Source organism: Python bivittatus, unplaced genomic scaffold (genome assembly GCF_059951505.1).
Source record: "Python bivittatus isolate LINGU-HERP-01145 unplaced genomic scaffold, Pbiv_v1 ctg000700_np1212, whole genome shotgun sequence".
Classification (NCBI taxonomy): Eukaryota; Metazoa; Chordata; class Lepidosauria; order Squamata; family Pythonidae; genus Python; species Python bivittatus.
In genome coordinates, this window is record NW_028277098.1 from 7,923,691 (window position 1) to 7,943,977 (window position 20,287).

At 38.5% G+C, this 20,287-nt stretch overlaps 1 protein-coding gene across 1 annotated transcript in view; it reads left to right on the top strand.

Moving 5' to 3' along the window:
- CACNA1E (calcium voltage-gated channel subunit alpha1 E) overlaps positions 1-20,287 on the top strand; it is a 281,325-nt gene that overhangs the window by 149,380 nt on the left and 111,658 nt on the right. Inside the window, exons 8-13 of the mRNA XM_088153792.1 lie at positions 8,081-8,196; positions 12,974-13,027; positions 14,979-15,065; positions 15,474-15,683; positions 17,674-17,786; positions 19,603-19,715. Coding sequence (XP_088009918.1) covers positions 8,081-8,196; positions 12,974-13,027; positions 14,979-15,065; positions 15,474-15,683; positions 17,674-17,786; positions 19,603-19,715 — 693 coding nt within the window. The remainder of the gene's footprint in view (positions 1-8,080; positions 8,197-12,973; positions 13,028-14,978; positions 15,066-15,473; positions 15,684-17,673; positions 17,787-19,602; positions 19,716-20,287) is intronic.

Consider the following 20,287-nt stretch of genomic DNA (forward strand, 5'->3'; position numbering starts at 1 on the left):
CTCCTTTTTCTAGGCTATCCTGGAGGGTCTCTTCCAACTTCTGGCCTTCTTGAGCTCTGGTTTTTCAATTCCTTCTTCCTTAAGAGATCTGCATTGCCTAATGTTTTTCTTAAGACCTCTGGTTTCTATTGAGCGACATTTTTTAATGATGCATTCAGGACACATGGTTTCCTGGGCAACTGCATAATTGATTTTAGTTTACATAGCAGACTTTGAGCTGATAGATAAAATGTTCAGCTAGCAACTTGTAATGGCCTCCTATGTCAGTCAGAGCTCAGAACTTTTCAGTAGGCCATTAGAAAAAAGGCAGGAAAAGAAGGACCTCTATGTGAACTTGTTCTTAGCCCTGAGCCCCTTTCAGTATTACCAGATAATGTGTTACCAAATAATAGAACATTATATAAATGTTTCATTATAACATAACATAAATGCATTACCAAATAATAGAACAAAAGTGGACAAAACATTATACAAAACAGGCAAATATTAACTGTTTTGTATAGATACAAAGCTATAATTATTTATTGTAAATTATGTAGAAATATATCTGAGTGTTGCTGGAAAGAATGTGGCCAGATGATCAGTGTGCCTGCTCTGTTCACTGATCTGATGAAGTTGATGGACAATTTAAAGACCCCTACTTCTCCTTTTTCTTAATCTTGAAATCATATGCAGGCTAGATGGACTTCAGATCAGGAAAGCATAGGGCTGCCAGATTTAAGCTGCAAAAATCTGTACAGTCATTAGATGGCAGTAAAGAGTGAAAGAAAATATCTTTCCTGCCACCTGGTGCTTGGACAGAGTTTTCAGCCCAGACCGGGTAGCCCTAGGTATGCACAATCTTTTGGGGACTAGTAGCTATACTCTTGGCCTTGGAATGTCATACTCCAAAAATAGCTATGGACTAATAAAACAAATTAGGTGCAGGGGCCAGGAAATAAAATAGGTTTCATTTAATTAAATTGAAATTAAGTACAGGTGAAATTATTAATATCATGTATTTAATAACTTTCCCCTTCTGCAATAAAATTGCAGTTTGATGGCAAATATTGAACAGGCTCTTGGGCTGACATTCCAGTTATGAGGAGGACTGGTTGTAACCTGGTGCTTTTAACTTTTTAACTGAATAGTATTTAAAATGATAGTGGGAAATACTTTTGAGTCTCCAGGCCAGCTGGTATTTGCTTTAGTAGAGCTGGAAGCCCATAGTCTTACATCCAAAATACAGACTCCAGGCTTGTTTTGGGAATATTTTTTTTTTCCTTTCTATAGTTATGGACAGGATTGCCTCAATATGGATGTGGGAAAGCAAAGTTCTAGCAGCCAAAGGCAGTAGCTATTCCTTAGCCAGAAGGGCTAAATTACAGCCTTCGTCCATCTTGTCTTCAAAATCTGTGGGACTATTCTCTCTGCAGTGTGTCTAGGCATCTCAGATTCTGTGTGCCCTGTATAATCTCTTTTGATTTCCACACATTTTAATGGTTTATAACTATCACAACAATCAGTGGCTAGCCTTGTATTTGTTTTGTCAGATCAGCCTAAGCCTTATGTATAGTCACAGATAAATAGACAGGAAAAAGAGGTCATCCCATCTTGGGAGAGGTATGTGCATATACACACATATATTTCTGCCTGAGTTGCCATGACAACACTAAGAGAACTTGAATCTGTAAACAAAGCTTTATATGAATCAAAACAGAGAAACATACTGAATGGAAAGGCAGTGCTAATTTTTCTTTTTGTCCCTCCTCAAGAAAGCTCAGACCTTTTTTCAGGTATATTTATTAACTTATTATATAGCAAACACATTTATATGGCTGCCCACCCAACCAATGGACTTCTAGGTGACAAACAAATGATTAAAATATAATACACAATCAATATCAATTTCTAAAAATCCCTGTTAAAAAATCTCCTTACCAACATGACAAACACACACCCACACACCAGGGCTCCATAAACATCCCGACCCCAGTGCCTGGGGAAAAAGGCCAAGTTTTCATGGCCTTCTGAAAGGCCACAGGGTCAGGTCATGTTGCATTTGTGTTACACGGGTTACCATGGTGCACCCAATACTGCATATACTGCTGCATACTAAACCAGCTGAAGCTTCCAAATGCTCTTCAAGGGTAGCATCATGTGGAGCACATATCAGTAGTCCACTCAGGAGGTGACTAGGACCTGAGTGTCCCGTGCCTCCCAATCTAGAAATGTGTGCAAGTGGTGTACAACATGTATTTGTGTGAAGGCTCTCCTGGCCACAGCTGCCATCTGCTCCTTGAGCAGGAGCCATGAGTCCCAGAAGACCCCCAGATCGTGCACCAACTCTGTCTGCAGGAATCTCCCCATCCAGAATTAACAATGCAAAATCATTAGCTATGGGGAGCCCTAAAACTCACATCCATTTAGTCTTGTCAGGGTTGAGCTGAAGCCTGTGAGATCCACACAGCCTCCAGGCTCTGGGAAAGTACCTCAACAGCATCACATGGCTGGCCCAAGGCAGAGATAAAAAAACAAACACCTGCATACATTGGCAACAATGCCAACTGGAGGAAGTTTTCATATGTGGGTGATGTTGGGCAAGGCTAGAATTTCAGCCAAGGGAACCATCAATCATAGATGGCTAAGAATGTTGCACATTAAACTGCATGGACAGCGCAGGCCTGTTTTGGGTACATGGTAAGGATACAATTGTGCAAGTAGCAAGATTTAAGGCGGCAAAATTTCCTGCTGGCTCTGTGATAGGAGTAGAGTACAGTAAAGCAGCTGTGTTGAATGTGGCTAAAGGTTGATGTATAAGAGCTACATGGCAAATTGCAAATTAACAAGTCACTGTGACCTATAGGCATTCACTAGAGAGTTCTCAAGGATCCTAATTTGAAAGTTTTGGTTTTTTAAAACAAAATATGAATGTGAATAACTCAGTGAATGTGTCAACTTAATACATACACAGTGCCAATGAAAAGGTGTTTTTTGTTTTTTGCTAAGGATTATTAGGAAATGAGCTGAAAATAAACCTACCAGTGCCATAGTATCTTTTTATAGATTAAAGGTGTCACTCCATATAGAATTCTGGAGTGTGTTTCTCATAAAGAATAACATAGAACAGATGCAGAAAAAGACAATTATAAGGACTGAGAAGTTGAAGCCTTTTCCTACAAGAGAAGTCTAAAATATGTGGGTCTTTTTGAAATAGGAAGACAGACTTAATCAAATACTACTTGTGATTTATATGATTACACTCGCTGTGGACCTGGGATTTCCAGCTTGATATCCATGGACCTTAATCCGCTCATGGATATTTCACTAGGTGTTTCTTCCATACTTTATTTTTTTTAAAAGACCAAATGTTGGACTACTGCAAAGAAAGCACCATCCTCCAGAATCATTTTTATTTCTAAGTATGCCCTTAAATTGAATGTGCTTCCCACTACATATGTCTATTATAGATCTCTCGGTTTGATCTTTCTTTTACATCTGTTGTGACTTTTCATTAGGAGAGTATGAAGGTCCCTTGTCTTTGTCAAACAGATGCCTACTTACCTTCAGCTGCTGCCATCTGACAAGTTCTCACTGAACAGCTTATTGTTCTTGGGAGAGGGTACACCCTTTCTATTATTCATAGGAAGATAAGCCTCTCCATAAAAAGTGTGTAGGTTCAGCAAAATGCTATCTTTATGAACATAGATTAATTTTGTGTCAGGCTTTACCATGAAGCTGCATTTCTAAGGCTAAGTTTCATAAACATATGACTCAATCTGCTTTCCTATCTCTTGTCAAGTACGTTTGATCCTGGCATCATCTCCAGCTTCTGTTCTTTGTATTTGTCTTCACTGCAGAAGACAGATTTAGAAAGCTGACATCTAAATGGATTGCCTACCAAATAAGATAAAGCCTGGAAACACTGGAAAATATTTGAAACTTACACTTTCTTGGATTAGATAGCCTCATTTATGATGCATTGTCATATTAGCCAGTTTTGCATCAGGGATAAAACCTATTAGATCTGGTAGGCACATTTTGAATTTTAAGTGCATATCATGGGCAGCCTCCTAAAACAGGGACAGCTGACTTCCTCCTATCTGCCTCCACCTCCTAGGATGTTCTCTACAACCATAGCTTACTGTTTTCTCTTTGCTAGGCAGCTGGGCATGCTTCTACACAAAATACTGGTCTGTAGTTGCATCCATGTTTATTTCTTAAGAAAACTTAATGGGTTAATGTGGAATGAAAAGATATTCTTAGAAGTAAAAATGATCCTAATGGCTAGTGCCTTCATGCTAACTTCCCCTTTATTATTATTTTTAAATTAACAGAATATTTTTAAAAGAGAATAAAAACAGGCAGACAGGCAGAATACTAACGGAAATGTCTCTGGTACCATCTTTTCTATCCTCAGCATTGGTACAACTCTATTTTATCTCATTATGGTCAATCCTTTTTAAAAAAGTATTAATTTATCAACATTGATCAACATCTAATGTTTAGATCTATATCTTCGTCTAATGTTATTTATTTCTTAAAATATGGTTTTAGGCCAGCCATGAAACAAAAAGCCTTTCCAAGGAAGCTTACAAAATTCATGCAACATCAGTAATATACAAATTATTATAAAACATAATAAAAGTCCAATAGTAGAAACAAAAGCAAATATAAACATGAAAATTAAACATGCACTTTTTCAATCAAGCAGCCCTAGCACTTCCATCCTATATCCTCTGGTGGTAGATATATTTCTATGAGTATACCAATTTCTATGGGTAGATGGGTGATCACAATTATCCTGATTAATTTTTGGTGGGGGGGGGGAATGCCTGTGATGTGATGGCATGTTAAAAAGAACATTTTAATATGTTAATAAGTATTGCCACCTGTAGCTATCCTTGCTTTATTTATTTGTTCAAAACAATATCTTTGTTACAGTATGTCAGCCTCATGGGGTAAACCAGATAGGAATCACAACCAGATGAACTAATTCTATTTTATTGTAAGATGTCAGGCCTAGCCCAAAGAACTCCTGGAGACCATGCAGGTTCAGTCAGCAAGGTTTATTTGCCAGCACTCGTTTACAGAAATCTTCTCAGACTGACCAGCAGTTCCCAGGCACAACTCTCTACTATCTTCTGGAAAGTTTAGGGATGCGCCAGCATTCTCCGCTTATCTCCAGAGCATTGCTCTGGAGACGAGAGCACCATTTTCACCCCCCTTCTTCCATTCCAGTCCATCACATAAAGCTACATTGACAAAATCTTGCAGGTCTGAAAGTACAATCCCCCCCCCCCCGCATCTCCTTTACAGCCCAAGAAACTAGGGAGAGTCTCTTCTGAGCCTCTTGCCCCATCCACTATCCAGTTGTGGGCTATGCTGCCTCTTATCTGACCACTCCCTTGGCAGTGTCTCTTTGCCCAGTCTCCCAAGGTCTTTCCCACATACCATTACATAGTTATTAATCCTACAAATAACAACAAAAAAAATTGTTCTTGCCAAAGGGGCTCTAATTTTTGTAGGCCCTCGGCACAGATACCCTGGAATGTTATTAGATTTGTAGTGGTCTCCTATCCAAGAATCTGATCAAATTCACACCAGCTTAGCATAAGAACAGTTGATCACCTAGTTGATATATCTTTAAACTGAGGCTATGTCTCTGGGTGTTGGTCGTACTGTCCTTCTGCAGAAGTGAATCTGTAAAAATTCTAGTTTTTGTTGGAACCAATCTCAGTGGTAGTAATGCTGTACAACAAAAGACACACACAACATTATATTTGTATTTGGGTCAAAAGCATTATAGTTCGTTCTTCTGCTCATTTTTATGTTATAGTGTCAGCTTTACAGATGTAAGAAGAAAGAAGTCCAGAACATTGAGTGGACTCCATAGAGCAGTGTTTCTCAACCTCGACAACTTTAAGATGTGTGGACTTCAACTCCCAGAATTCACCAGCCGGCAAGCTGGCTGGTGAATTCTGGGAACTGAAGTCCACACATCTTAAAGTTGTCAAGGTTGAGAAACATTGCCATAGAGGTTAATTCATGCAGGGATTATGTTTACCAAGGAGATTAGAGTATTACTAGAGGAACTTTGCTTATGTTCCTGCTCTTTCTTCAAAGTTTTCTTCACTCCACTCTTTCACACCTTCAGCAGATCCTGGGACTATGTAGCGAAGCTGCAGCAATGTATATTTCTTTTAAATAGTGCATCCACACCCCCAGCCTATCAACAACATTTTGGCATGTAGGAGAGACAGAAAATAATTTGCTTATGGAAGCTAGTGCATAGGGAATGTGTGGAATCATAAGTGGCTGTTGGACAGACAAGTACGAACTCTGGTTTGAGTAGTGGGAAAGCAATGGCCTTGTCTTCTGAATTATGTACAGGGTCTACTTTTATCTGCTATGCTTTGCCCAATCCCTTGGACCAAGGTAAGGTAAGGTAAGGTAAGAGAAAAGAAAGCTACCATTCTCCCAATTATATAATCCATAACATTTAAAGTTGTATTTGGAATACTACAATCAAGAAAGAGCGAGGATGATTTAAAAGGAGGACTTTCAGTAATGTAAAGGAGGAGCAGTTTCAGAAACTAAGCTCAGCCTGCATATAGCTGGGGATATACTGGGCAGAAGTGAGGGGGTGTCAAGTAAGAACACCAGCACCCAGTATTCTAAAATTTTGATTATGGGCTATCAAGTTGGTGTTGACTTTTAGTGACCACATAGATAGGCCTTCTCCGGGATGACCTGCCCCCAACCTGGCTCTTCAGATCTTCCACCACTGCTGTAATTCAGATTGTAATACTAGAAGACATATATTTAGTACATGTTCCCTACCTCTTATTGGGTTGATAGTGTGAAGCAGTTTTGACCAGCATACAGCAAACAGTATGTTGGCAAGGTATGTGGAACAGATGGATTAGTTCATAAAGAAAGCCAACAGTCTGCTGACCGTTCTCCTGGGTCCAGTTTATTCAAATGGACACTCATAATTGCTTAGAGAAGGAGCAAGTATTTTCTCCCCCTGAACTCAATCCATCTATTTGTAATTATTGGACTACTGAACTAGGGATACTGTATCTCTATTTAGTTGTGATGCTTAGTGGGTAACGGTGGACAAAAAAACGCTGCTTTAGGACAGCAGATGCTGCTTTAAAAAACAGAAAAGTATAATTGGCTTGTACTCAAGGATAGTCTATCCTCCCATTGGAGAGGAGTTTCCTGGATTACCTGTCCTAGACTCCCATCAGAGCAATTGCACCAGCCTGGTCCAGGAAAGGGGCCTGAATCCAGAATTGCTGATCTGGCAGCACTATAGGTAGTGGGGTTTCAAAAAGCAATAGAGATTTGGTGTCACGGGAAGCTTTTGAGGGTTTTCAACATACATGTCTATGTGGTTTGTTTGTTTGTTTTAACAACTGACACCCAATTGCAGTTTTTCCCTCAAATGATCTCTGGAAGTTAGAATAATAGACAAATGTGCACAGATGCATGCAGATAAATATGGGAGAGCATGGAAGATGGTCATACTATCAATTTATTTTTTTGCAAGGACCCAGTAGAACCAGAGGAGAAGGGAAGGACAAGGCATACAATTATTGGCCTGGTTTAAATGATAGCAAGTGAGCTCTGATTGTCTGACAGTTTTTTTCAGTATTGGCTGGAAGGACTGACAAGGACTGGCTGCTAACTCTCTGTGAATGTGAGACAAACATATAGACAGAGCCATGCTTCTAGCAACTTGATATCTGAATAGGTCTGCAAATTTCTAATGTAGCTCAGATCAAGCTTGTTTTAAAGAGATGAAAAATCATCCATATAGTCTTTCTGTTATGCACTTAAAGCAGCCTTTTAATTTTTTTTATCCCGCATTTATTATTTTGATATAACTCAAGGTGGCGAACATATCTAATACTCCTTCTTCCTCCTATTTTCCCCACAACAATAATCCTGTGAGGTGAGTTGAGCTGAGAGTGACTGGTCCAAAGTCACCCAGATGGCATTCATGCCAAAGCAGGACTACTTTTCCTTCCTGACTATGGTTATGTCAGAATACAATCCAGACTGACTGGTTCTTGGCCTTTCCCTTTTATAGAGAATTTGCCAAGGAGAGAGAGCGAGTGGAAAATCGCCGGGCCTTCATGAAACTGAGGAGACAGCAGCAGATTGAGAGGGAGCTGAATGGCTACCGGGCCTGGATAGACAAAGCAGGTAACACAGGCTGTGCTGGGGCATTTCCAGGGCCAGGTTAATCAACGGAGCTGTGAACTGCCCCCTCAGAGAGCCACAACAGTCAGTACAGAGATAAATAACTGTCCGAGCCTTTGCACCCAGTACTGCTGGTGAGACAGTGAAACAACGTCTTCCCCATGTTCAGTCTGGTTCCACTTGTCTTTAAAATGTGCTTTCTTTCTTTTTTTAAAAAGTTCCTTTTAAAAAAGTTTTATTGTTCTACATTGTTCTGGATTGTTATCATCTTATTTGTAAATGAAGTGTTCCACTGCACACCTCTTGTGTAGGTGTGAGCATCTGGTAAGTTTTTTTTTAAGTTTGCTAAAATATGCCATGCCATTTTTAAAAAGACATTTTTTTTAGCTTAAACAGATTAGAAGTCTATATAGAGCCTTCACAGTGCACTTAGAAATCACAATAAAATGTATTCCTTGTTGCTACACAACAATTCGGATGGATAATTTCATATAGCATTGTTGTTATGTCATAAAATAGAGTTGGGGAGAAAGTTATTTCATGAAAAATAAGTGAAGCTGACACAGTAATTCAGGGAGAAATCTTTTTACTTGAAAGAGCAACTAGTGTTTGTCTGAATAATTTTGCTGATGATTTCTCTGAATTATTTTTGTTTCTAATTATACATGCATAGATTAACACTGTTAATCTCTAATTCCAAACAGTAACATCACATGCCTTTTATCTTTGGTTTTTGTTTGTTTGCTTGCTTTATGCAGAACATTCTTAGAAACAAAGAGAAAAAAACCCTGAAATACAAATATTTTTTCCATAATAGTTCAGATCCAAAAAGAGTGTTGCATAGACGCACACTAGCTTCACGTTTTTAAGAAACATATTTCAATTATTGCCCTTTTTTCAGGGCTATTACTTGATACTACATTTCTGGAATAATAACACTAATAAAAATTGATGATGAAATAATTCCCCCTCTCTGCAAATTTATTGGTTTGATTCTGTAATTATTCAATTGTTTTCTCCAGAGAGTGGGAAAGAAGACAGATGTTTCTAATTGTGGCAGCCAGTCTGAATTTCCTACTTTTTTTGAAGATGGAACAAGGACTTTTCAAGGGGGGAAAAATCTGTTGATCTGAAGTCCCGTCCCCTGATTTTATCTTATATATGCATTATATTCAAATATAATTAGATTATCTTTTTAGTTTGGGATCAGACCTAGATTTGGCATGGAGATGTTCCTCTTCTTCCTAATTAAATGATCTTCCCAATAAACAATTTGTATCAGATCCAATTAAGAAAAATGCACTTATATTCCTGGATCTGTCAGGGGCCTTTGGTACTTGAGGGAGCTGGGGTTGGAGGCACTGATTTTGGTGGACCTACTGTTATATTGTCAACATAAGGGAATTTCTGTTTCATATCCCTTGTTATTTAACATTTATGTAAAGCTGCTTGGGAGAATTATACATGAGTTTGGAACAAGCTTCCACCAATATGCTGATGATACTGAGCAGTACTTCTCCTTTCCTGTGAACTCAGGACTGGACACCTCAAACTTCTTGCATATCTTCAGGTTGTAAGAGATTGTCTGTACCCATCCCATCAGATCTGGGAGAAAGAATCCTTTGCATCCTGATGATTAGAATATCATCTGGCTCAGTTGTGCTGGCTGGGGAATTCTGGGAGTTGAAGTCCACACATGTTAAAGTTGCCAAGGTTGAGAAACACTGAACTGAGGGGCGGGGTCAGGAAGTGTACATTTTCTGTAGCTGTCTTCTGGAACACCACTCCTCTCAAGATTACATTAGCCCCAACCCTGCTGGCCTTTCATAAAGCCCTTAAGACCTGGCTTTTCTTTCAGAAATGGGAATCGGAAAGGGGTGAGCCTGTAAATTGAATGTATTTGTGGTTGATTGATTTATCCTTGGTGGCCATTTTTTGTTTGCTTGTTTTATGCATGTTATTTATTGCTTCCTTTATTATATTGATGTTTTTATTGTGTTAGTCACTCCGAGTCACTTATGTGAGGTGGGCAGCCATATAAATCCAGGAAATAAATAAATAAGAACAAGTTGAAGCTGAATTTGGAAAAGAATTGTTTCTGAGTCCAGGGATGGGACTTCAGGAAGATCTGCTTGTTCTAAATAAGGTTGTGTTTCCCCTGAAAAAACAAGTTTGTAGTCTGGGAATCTACCTGTATATGCCATGGATGCTGGACTGCTAAGTCAACATCTATGAGTTAACTTTAACTTTATTAATATAGAGGCAGCCCCTCCCCCACAAAAAAATAGCATGAAAGAAGAAGCATGTTATAGAAGGATATTAGCAGTAATACTTTAACAGCTCTCTCTCTAAAAAAATAAATTAATTAAAAAATAGAGAGCAATAGAGAGAGATAAATGGATATATACATACACAGGGAGATTCAGTGCCCTTAACCAGCATGAGTAAAATTCAGTGCCATCTAATAACAACTGCAACAGTGCAAACCTTTGCTATGTTCCTGGAAATTTCAGTGGCAAAGTCAGCAAGTATAAAGTAGGTATACTTTAATATAATTTTGGACTTTAATTTCAGACCAGCTTTCACAATGTGTAGGGAGTAGAGTTATGAGCTGTACATGCCAAGCACATTTATGGCAAAAGGTGCCTTATACCCTTAACTGGAGGAGAGTGACCTGTGTAGCAGTTACCACAAGGTTAGAGTATTGCAGAATTTCCTTTGTAGAGCAGCCGTTGAAGATAGTTTCAACATTACAGCTGGCCCTGAAGTTGGCTGAACAGGTAGGAAATGGCATCTCTCAGGATAGCTCCATCATTGCCATGTTGAAACATCTATTACTAGTTACTGGTTATTTTCCCAGCACAATTCAAAGTGCTCACTTCAGTACATTTGATGTTGACTGTCAAGTATGATTTTTCCACGGTGGGGCCTATTTGTGGGCAAACTGCACCATCCTCATTATGGTCCAAAATCATAATAGTTTAGAGAGTTATGCTGCCATTTTTAATGTTTATATTTTTAAAGACTACCCAGAGCCATTACAGGGGTGATGGCATATACATTTGTAAAACAAAACCAAATCTGATGTTGGCAAAATGGCTGGGAATTGATATCTGTCAAGCACCAATTAGTCCATTAAGCATATTTTGCCAGTTTGAGATTTCTTATTAGAGACATGTTTTGAACTGAATGAAGGTAAACAGCCTAGCATCTTTGACTGTATCCACTGGCTCACTGACTTACTTCCACATAAGCTGAGTTTCATAAAAGTTTTCTTTACTTTGCTCCCATAGTTATAAATCATACTATTTTTCAGGGATGGGGGATTTAATTTGGCCCAAAACTGGATAATCCACCCCATGACACAAGCAAAACAAGCAAGCAAACAAACAAACAAACAAACAGAGCAATCCCTTCCAATGAATGGTATCCTTATGTTTTGTTCAGCAAGGAAAGGAAGAACTGGCACAGGGTGATTTTAAGCAGACAGCGAAAGGGAAAAGGTTAAGTGCTTATTATCATGTCCCATTCCACTTTCCCTGCCTGAAAAATAGAACAAAATAAATTGTTCATATGTCTCCTGCAAAATTTTAAGTTTCACCTACAGAAATCAAAATCATGCTTTATATATATTAGTAACTGCTAATTTTTAATTAATTTTAATAATTTTTAATTTTTAATTAATTAATTAATTAATAATTTAATTAATTTTAATTAATTAATAAGGGGACGCGGTGGCACAGCGGCTTAATGACGCTGAAAGTTGTTGGCCAGAAATGGTTGACGCTTCAGCGGTTCGAGTCCAGCCTTCGCGTTAGCAGGGTGAGCTCCTGTTTCCTCCCCAGTTCCTGTAAACCCAACAGTTCGAAAACTCACGTGAGTAGATAAATGGGGACTCTCACTCCGGTGGGAGGAAAAATGCTGGCGGCGCCTTGCAAAAAAGGAGTCAGGAGCAGTTGCCAGTAAGCGCGAAAAACCGCGCGCGCCCGAAAAGGGCGCGAAGCAACGGAAACCCCGCCTCCTGCGCACACCAGCTGGGCTCTGCTCTAGGAAGGAGGCTCTGGCAAACCACTTCCGAAACACTTGCCTTGAAAACTGCAAGGACTCGTCCAAGCAGTCACTGCAGAGTCGGTAACGACTGAGCGCAGAATAAAAAAAAAATTTTTTTTAACTCTGTGACCCATTTTGAGCCTGAGAAATGGCCAGGCTGTCTTCCTTACCAAGGAAGCAGTCCCCCAAAGTATGTGTTTGTAGAAATCCTGTACGGGTCTATGCTCTCGCATGACATTGTTTTTGTGTTCTAACTTTATTTGTAGCTCCAGTATTTTTATACCCTTATTACCAGTGAAATGATTATTTATATTTTATTTTGGAAGCCATTTTAAAGTTTCTGATGGTAGAACTTTCAAGGCAAAAAGGTATTGCTCTAAGCAGAATGCATGATGCTTTCTTCCCCCTTGATTGTGACGTTTCAGCCTAAGATGTGACTCCTTCCTTAGAAACCCCTTGAAAGAGACCAAATTTCTGACTCTTCGGAGCTAGTGTCCTGTGTCCTTGGAACCTTAGATGTTTAAGTGTGTTGCTGTGTTCCGTTGGAATAACTCCATTTTGCTGAATTTCCAGGCTTATTTTCTGCTGCTTCATTTATCTTGCATCCTCCTTTTTATTAATCCTCTTTCCCCTATTTCCATGGATATGAGAACTGAGAAATGTTTGCTTCACTAACATTCAAGAAAGCTAGACAACTGTATAACTAAACCAATTATAAATCTTTCTATAGAGGAAGTAATGCTGGCTGAAGAGAACAAAAATTCTGGCACATCAGCCTTAGAAGGTAAGAGTCTTCCTTCTCTCTCAAAAATGAATTATTCTTTTCTAATTGATTTACAGTACACTTGCTGTCACAGTCATACATCAGTTGACACCTTATGCTCAGCTCATGCATGTTTGCCAGTAGAAGATGGGGTGAAACTGCAGGGGTGTTTTGCTACCCTCTGCCTATTTGTGAAGACAGCCAGAAGTGGAGAAAGAAGGGAATTTGCGAGGGAGAAGCAGCAGGGCAGGACTATGTGTCTCCCACATGTTGTTTTCCCTTTGTGATCCCTCCCCAATGGTGCTATTTGAGCAGGTAGGAAGAAAGAAACAACCTAGCAGTCAGGAAGGCTTCACGTGGCAGGTCTGTCAAGTGACCCAAGTGCTGGCATTCTCAAGCATCCCAGACACAGGTATTTGGATCAGCTCAAAATATCCAAGAGCAGCCCACATCAGAAGACAACCCCAGCCCTCCTCCACCCAACACCCAAGAGTCAACAAATAATCTCATTTTAAGTTTTGATAACATAATATCCATTTAAAAAGAAGAAAGTAAAACAATTACTCCTCATTGAACAACCATTCACAGTTACAACAGTGATGAAAAAGTAATTTTATGACCAATCCTCACATTTATGACCTTCACAGGTCTGTAAAGCAAAGGAAAGCTGAAGTAAGGTCATAAGCACAGTCGTGGTTTCACTTAGTGGCTGTTTTGCTTAATGACCAAGTTGCCAGTCCCAATTACAGTAGCTAAACAAGGACTCCCTGTATATGGAAAAAAAAAATAGAATAAACACATGGGAAAAAATAGGAAAAAAGGACTAACAAAGCATAGATACTGTACATAATGGTGAGCCAGTTTTTAAAAGGTGAATTAATCTGTGCCCATTCAGGATCTTATTGATCAGTTTTTCCATTATGTTGATAAAGAGTCTATTCAAAGGCTGAAAGTCAGCCCATCATGAATCCAGGTTTTTCAGTATGAAGTAGACATTTCTTTCCAACAAAACAAAATGCCATCTTCTTGGCAACACTCCAAGCTCAATAAATCCAACATTTTTCACAGACCAATGTATTCCCAGTTTTCAGTATATAGTTCAGCATCATCTTAGCATCTTTAAAACTTATTTCTCTTTGCAAAATCTTATTAACAATAGTTTGGATATCAGACCAAACAGAGTAACTGTAGAACAAGCCCAAATCATAAATGTCCAAGTCCCCTCAGTTTTAGCTTATCTACAGCTGGTGTCAGCCATAACAAACACACAGGCACACACACACACATATCCCCTGTCCTGACTATCAGGGTCCCCTGACCATGGCTTAGCAATAAATCACAGATCTCTAAGTATTTCATGATTTAGTTCCACGCCTCAGCTAGATTTCAGAAGACTCACAAATATGGCTCAGCTAGGTTAGAAATTGTATTGAGACAAGGATGATGTTGATTGTCCACTATCAGTTGATTACCCAGTATCAGTAAGCAGATATAAGTGGGTTTTACACCCTTGAGGTCATGGCTTCATCCTTCTCCCCTTCCAAAGTAATGGATACTTGGCACAGCACTTAATGATTTTGAAGTTAAGCAGTTCTTGTATGCTTATGTAGCATTCATCTCTGTCCTGGGAACAACTGATTCCCAGTTTAACCCTCATACTGATTTAGAGATTATATCTAAATCTCTAAGCAAAATGTCCAACTTCATTTTTATGGGATATATAGCCAAGTATTCATACAGTGAAATAACAGAACTATGTGAAGTTAAGTGTTGTGTATTGTATCTTCCCCTGAGATAAGACAATGCATAGTGTGTATATCAGTGACAGCTATTGTTGGCTCTCACTACAATTGTACCTCCAAGAATAATCAAGTTTCTGCTCAGTTATTATAAACTAAATGTTAGGAACGGCTCATTGTTATTGCATCATATAGATGTGATATTTACTGGTGTGCTTTTTCTTCTTGTTTAGTACTTAGGAGAGCAACTATTAAAAGGAACCGGACAGAAGCCATGAATCGTGATTCCAGTGATGAGCGTGTGGATATCTCTTCTGTGGGTAAGATGGAACTAACAATATGTCCTTGAGCCAGTTAAGGTACCTCATTCTACAATAATACAATATAATGGCTGATGCCAGAGCATGAAATGGCCCCATTCAAACAGAAGTGAAGAAGCAGATCAGATCTACGTAGTAAATAAAGTGGTTAACTGTTCTGCTCCAAGACAGCAGAAGATGCTATATAGTCAATTGGGAGAATCTACTGCTGTACTTTTAACACTGTTGCTCCCTTGATGTTTTATGGACAGAAGGTAGGAGGAAAGATAAGGTAAGGTAAGGTTTCATGGAGGAAGACACTTATACAATGACAGAATAACTGCAAGCTCTTGAGTGGAATAAGTAAAGCCTACAGTGCATTCTAATAGCTCTCAGCATCTCCTATCTCTCTTCTTCATTCCACTGCAGGAACCCCACTTGCTCGATCCAGCATCAAAAGTGCAAAATTGGATGGGGCCTCATACTTCCGACACAAGGAACGGCTCCTGCGGATCTCTGTCCGTCACATGGTGAAATCCCAAGTGTTCTATTGGCTTGTCCTGAGCATTGTGGCCCTCAACACCGCTTGTGTGGCTATTGTCCATCACAAGCAGCCTCCATGGCTCACACACCTGCTAAGTAAGTGATGGAGTTCTGTATTGTTCATGCACCATTCTTGCAAGAGATTCAAAGAAGAGAACAAGAAACACTAGCCTAGAACCAACTGCATTATAAGTAAAAGCATCTCACTTCTACAAAGAGACTGAGCACTCTCAGCTGGTCTTTTAGTGATTGTGGAGCCTAATCATATTGTGACAGAAGTTTAAATCAGAATTATATTCCAGTGAGGAAGAGTTCTCATGGGGAAGTACATGAGAACCGAGATAAATCTCCTTCCTACCTCCACAATTAAGAGTTACAGCAAACGCTTAATTACATTTACGAGAGACAACGGTATTGAAAGTCTCCCCCAAATAGCAAATGGGAGATTGTAGAATGGGGGAATGATTGTGTATATTATTATTGTTGTTGTTGTTGTTGTTATTATATTACATTATTATTGAGTGTCAGTTTTAATGAGTGAGTTTCTTCTTTTACCATGTACTTGGAGGTATATAGAGATAGAGATATATAGATATAGACATACACATGCATATGCATATACACACACACATACGCACGTATGCACACACGTACTTATATAACATCTGAAGTGCATTAAACTGTGATCATTAAATCAAGAGCTTACTGTTCTAGGTTGACAAGTAAAGACTGTCACAGTGCCTTCTTTTCAGTGATATTTTCAACATATTGCAAATATATTTAAATTAATATATAGAAACAAATTAGATTACTTCACATTTTAATGTGAAGTTACTCAATTTGCATAACCCAAAAGAGATGTGACCTAAAAAGTAGTTATATGCAAACATCTACATTTTCCTGAATTTTGTAATGTAGTTCACAACTCATTAATGGGTGCAAAATGCATATATCAGGGGAAAGTGAAAAGGAAAATGCATGTGTTAGGAAAACATACAGAATGCATTCACATTTTCAAACAGACCTTTTTTTAAAATTGCAAACTGATATAGTAAAAAAATGTTTTGGTTATCACTGACCTCAGTCCTTACTCCCACTAATAAAGTGGGCAACCCTCATTATTTTGTTGATAATGTCACCAGCTTAATTTGGTAATGGCATCATGGATCCTATAAACAAAATTGTATAGGCCAGAATAGTGTCCCAAACAAATAAGAGCCAGAAGAACAAAAGGTCTGGAAACAATAGCAAATCAGAACAAAATTGTGAAATTACAGATTAACTTTTCCGACAAGCCTAATCTGGAGAAGCATGTTTGAGTTCTGAGCATCACAATGCTAACCCTCTTCACTAACCACTAAATTCCCTCTAGCAGGTTCTTTAATTACTGCAGGGCCTGACCTACTTGGAAAGGCTTCCAGAACATTTTTTGGAAAGACATTATATATTGCTGCTTATACATGAAATAACAGGCAAAAGAAATAACTTGCTTCTTATCAGTTTTGCTAAAGTACTGCAGACTGTAAATTAAAGTAAACCAAAATAATTCACATCATTAGGTGTCTAGGTAGAAGAATGCTTGAAGGACAGTTAGAACAGAGATGGACTAACTTCTCCTTTGGGTAGTTTGCCATTTATTTTTATCACAAACCTCTGCATTTTAATGATATAGAGAGGCAGACTCAAACAAAACCTCTTAAATTACTGGTTTGATCATACAAAAGCCCAACTTACTTTGTAAGAGTAACAGGCAAGAGATGATCTACCAGAAATTGGCCAATGATCCACTGATGTGCCTTTATAATTTATACTCAGAAGTTGGACAGAGAAGTAATTTTATCATTTTTTAAAAATCCCCACATTTTTATAAGCTGCAGTCACAAAGACTCTTTCCATCTCCCAGGATGATTCTAACTAGCTTTTCTCAACCAAGTTGTATGTTGTGTAACCAATCAGGTAGAGAAATTTGTCAATGTCAGCCTGATATTTGAGGGTATATCACTCATTTTTATAAAATTTTCTTCCAACAATAAATGAGGAGGACAGGCAGAACTGGAACTAACCCACTTGGATGGCTTTCTTTCAGATTATGCAGAGTTTATATTTCTGGGGCTGTTCCTCCTAGAGATGTCCTTGAAGATGTATGGAATGGGGCCACGTCTTTACTTCCATTCTTCTTTCAACTGCTTTGACTGCGGGGTAAGCAGGGCAAATGATAATGAAGGAAATAAGTTAGTTGGAGGAAATGCATTGATGTGAATAAACCCTTATAAATGAATAGGGAGGGCAATGTGGCACCAAAGATGAGCCCAACTACAGAGAAAAGTTGGTCCAGAGGAAAGCTGTACAGTAATTTGATTAAACTGATGGTTATGCATATAGTCCCTCTATGTACATGTGTCAAAAGTAAGGTCTTTCTTCAAACTTACCTTTTCATTGGCTGTCAGGGTACAGATCTTTCCTACAAGAGGACTAGGCAAGATGTCAGTGCCGAGCTAATGGCATGAGAATAGCAGGAGGTAGTCCTGTTGTGCAGGGCCAGGAATACCATACCATGGCACATTCCCCAAAGGCCACATTTAAGTAGTGAAAAAGAAACAGGGTAATCTCTCATGAACCAAGCAAATGCTAAGGAGGAATCTCTTGCAGCTCTCTCTTTAACTGAACGAGGTCAAGGAAAAGGAAAAATAATGGGTGTGCTTGGGGTCCTCTTTCTATACTGAGGCCTCGGGAATTGTGGTGGAAATTACCAGTGAGCAAAACCGTTGCTTCATATGTATGTATGTATGTATGTATGTATGTATGTATGTATGTATGTATGTATGTATTTATTTATTTAATGAAATTTTAACAAGATAAAAACCATACATATATTGAAAAAAGATAGAGTATATAAAGAAAAATAGTGGTTAGTGGGAAAAGAAAATTGAAAAAAGAGAAAAAGAAAAAAGAAAAGAAAAGAAAAGAAAAAAGAAAAGAAAAGAAAAGAGAAAAGAAAAGAAAAGAAAAGAAAAGAAAAGAAAAGAAAAGAAAAGAAAAGAAAAGAAAAGAAAAGAAAAGAAAAGAAAAGATTATAAGGGAGTGGCTTCTGATCTTCCTGACAGTGGTTATAAATGCATTTATATTTTACCCTCTCTCTAAGGTTACATCATAATTTCCTTCTTTCCATATGCTACGCTTTCTAATCGCCAAACCCATAAATCACAAGTTCATTTTTCTCTTTTTTCAACAAAAAGTCCATAAGGGGTTTCCAGTCACTAATAAATATAGTTGTTGATCTTTCTCTAATCAAGCAAGTGAATTTTGCCATCTCTATTAGTTCTGTCATCTTCACTATCCGTTCCTCTGCTGTAGGCATTTCAGGGTCTTTCCATTTTTGTGCAAATAGTAATCTCGCAGCAATGATCATATATAAAAATAGTAGCAAAACCACTGCTTCTTGATCCTCTCTCCTGTTCCCACTCTTAATAGGCAAAATCCGGGAATACCTACATCTAGTTCTAAACTGATTTAATAATAATTTCTCTCCAGGAAATAGTTGGGACTATAATTCTGTAAGGTAAGAAGGCTCTAACACAGCTATCTGGCACTACCAACAAGCCAGTTTTTAGGATACTTTGACAGAAGCCCTGATTATTTGACTGCCATAAAACTGCCCAGTGTGTTGTTTCCATTAGGCTTTAGTAATTCAGTGCTTTGCATTGTTTTCTGGTGATGGATTTTGCAAACTATTTAGAATGCAAGATAGCTCTAAAAAGAGTGAAATAAAATATGTAGCACTTTCATTATTACTACTGCTCAGTTTCATTCCATAGTATAATTATATGTGTTGATCTTGTGTGCACAAGAGAGCATGACAGAATGCACAAATGTGTGAAGCACTTTTTGAGAAGGGGCATTGTTCATACTGGCTGAAAGGGACTATTGGGCTTACAGTCCGATATATTCAGAGGGCAGCAGTTTGGAGAATACTGTATTACTTCAGGATTTCTTCGGCATGTGTTTTCTCTCTTAGGTTACAGTGGGGAGCATCTTTGAAGTGGTTTGGGCTATCTTTAGACCTGGAACCTCTTTCGGAATTAGTGTCTTGCGAGCCCTACGACTTCTACGGATCTTTAAAGTCACAAAGTGAGAATTACTGTCCCTATTTTCTCAGTGTTTCCTCTGTCCTTTTTCTCTGCCTTCATTTCTCTCTGTCTGATTGACAGCTAACCTCCCCCTCTCCTTTGTCATCCTTAGTGTTAATAGTATTGAGCTATAAAAAGCTAAGCAAAAATGTAGAAAGCTAAAACTGATCAAATAATAACACATATCCTCCTTAATATACTCTCACACACACAAATAATAACACATATCCTCCTTAATATACTCTCACACACACAAACTTCCCTCGGAACATAGGGGAAGAGCCAACATGGTTCCAATATTTAAGAAACAGAAAAAAGTGGACCCAAGAAACTACAGGCCAATCAGCTTTTTCTAGGAAAATCCTAGAAAATATAATTAAGCAGTGGGTTTGCGAGCAATTAGAAACAAATTGGTGATTACCAGAATCCAGCATGGATTTGTTAAAAACAGGTCATGCCAGACAAATGCTTTCTTTGATGAGGTGAATAGATTAGTGGACTAAGGGAATGCTGTGGACGTAGTATACTTTGGCTTCACTAAGGCAATTTATAAGGTAGACCATAGTCTCCTTC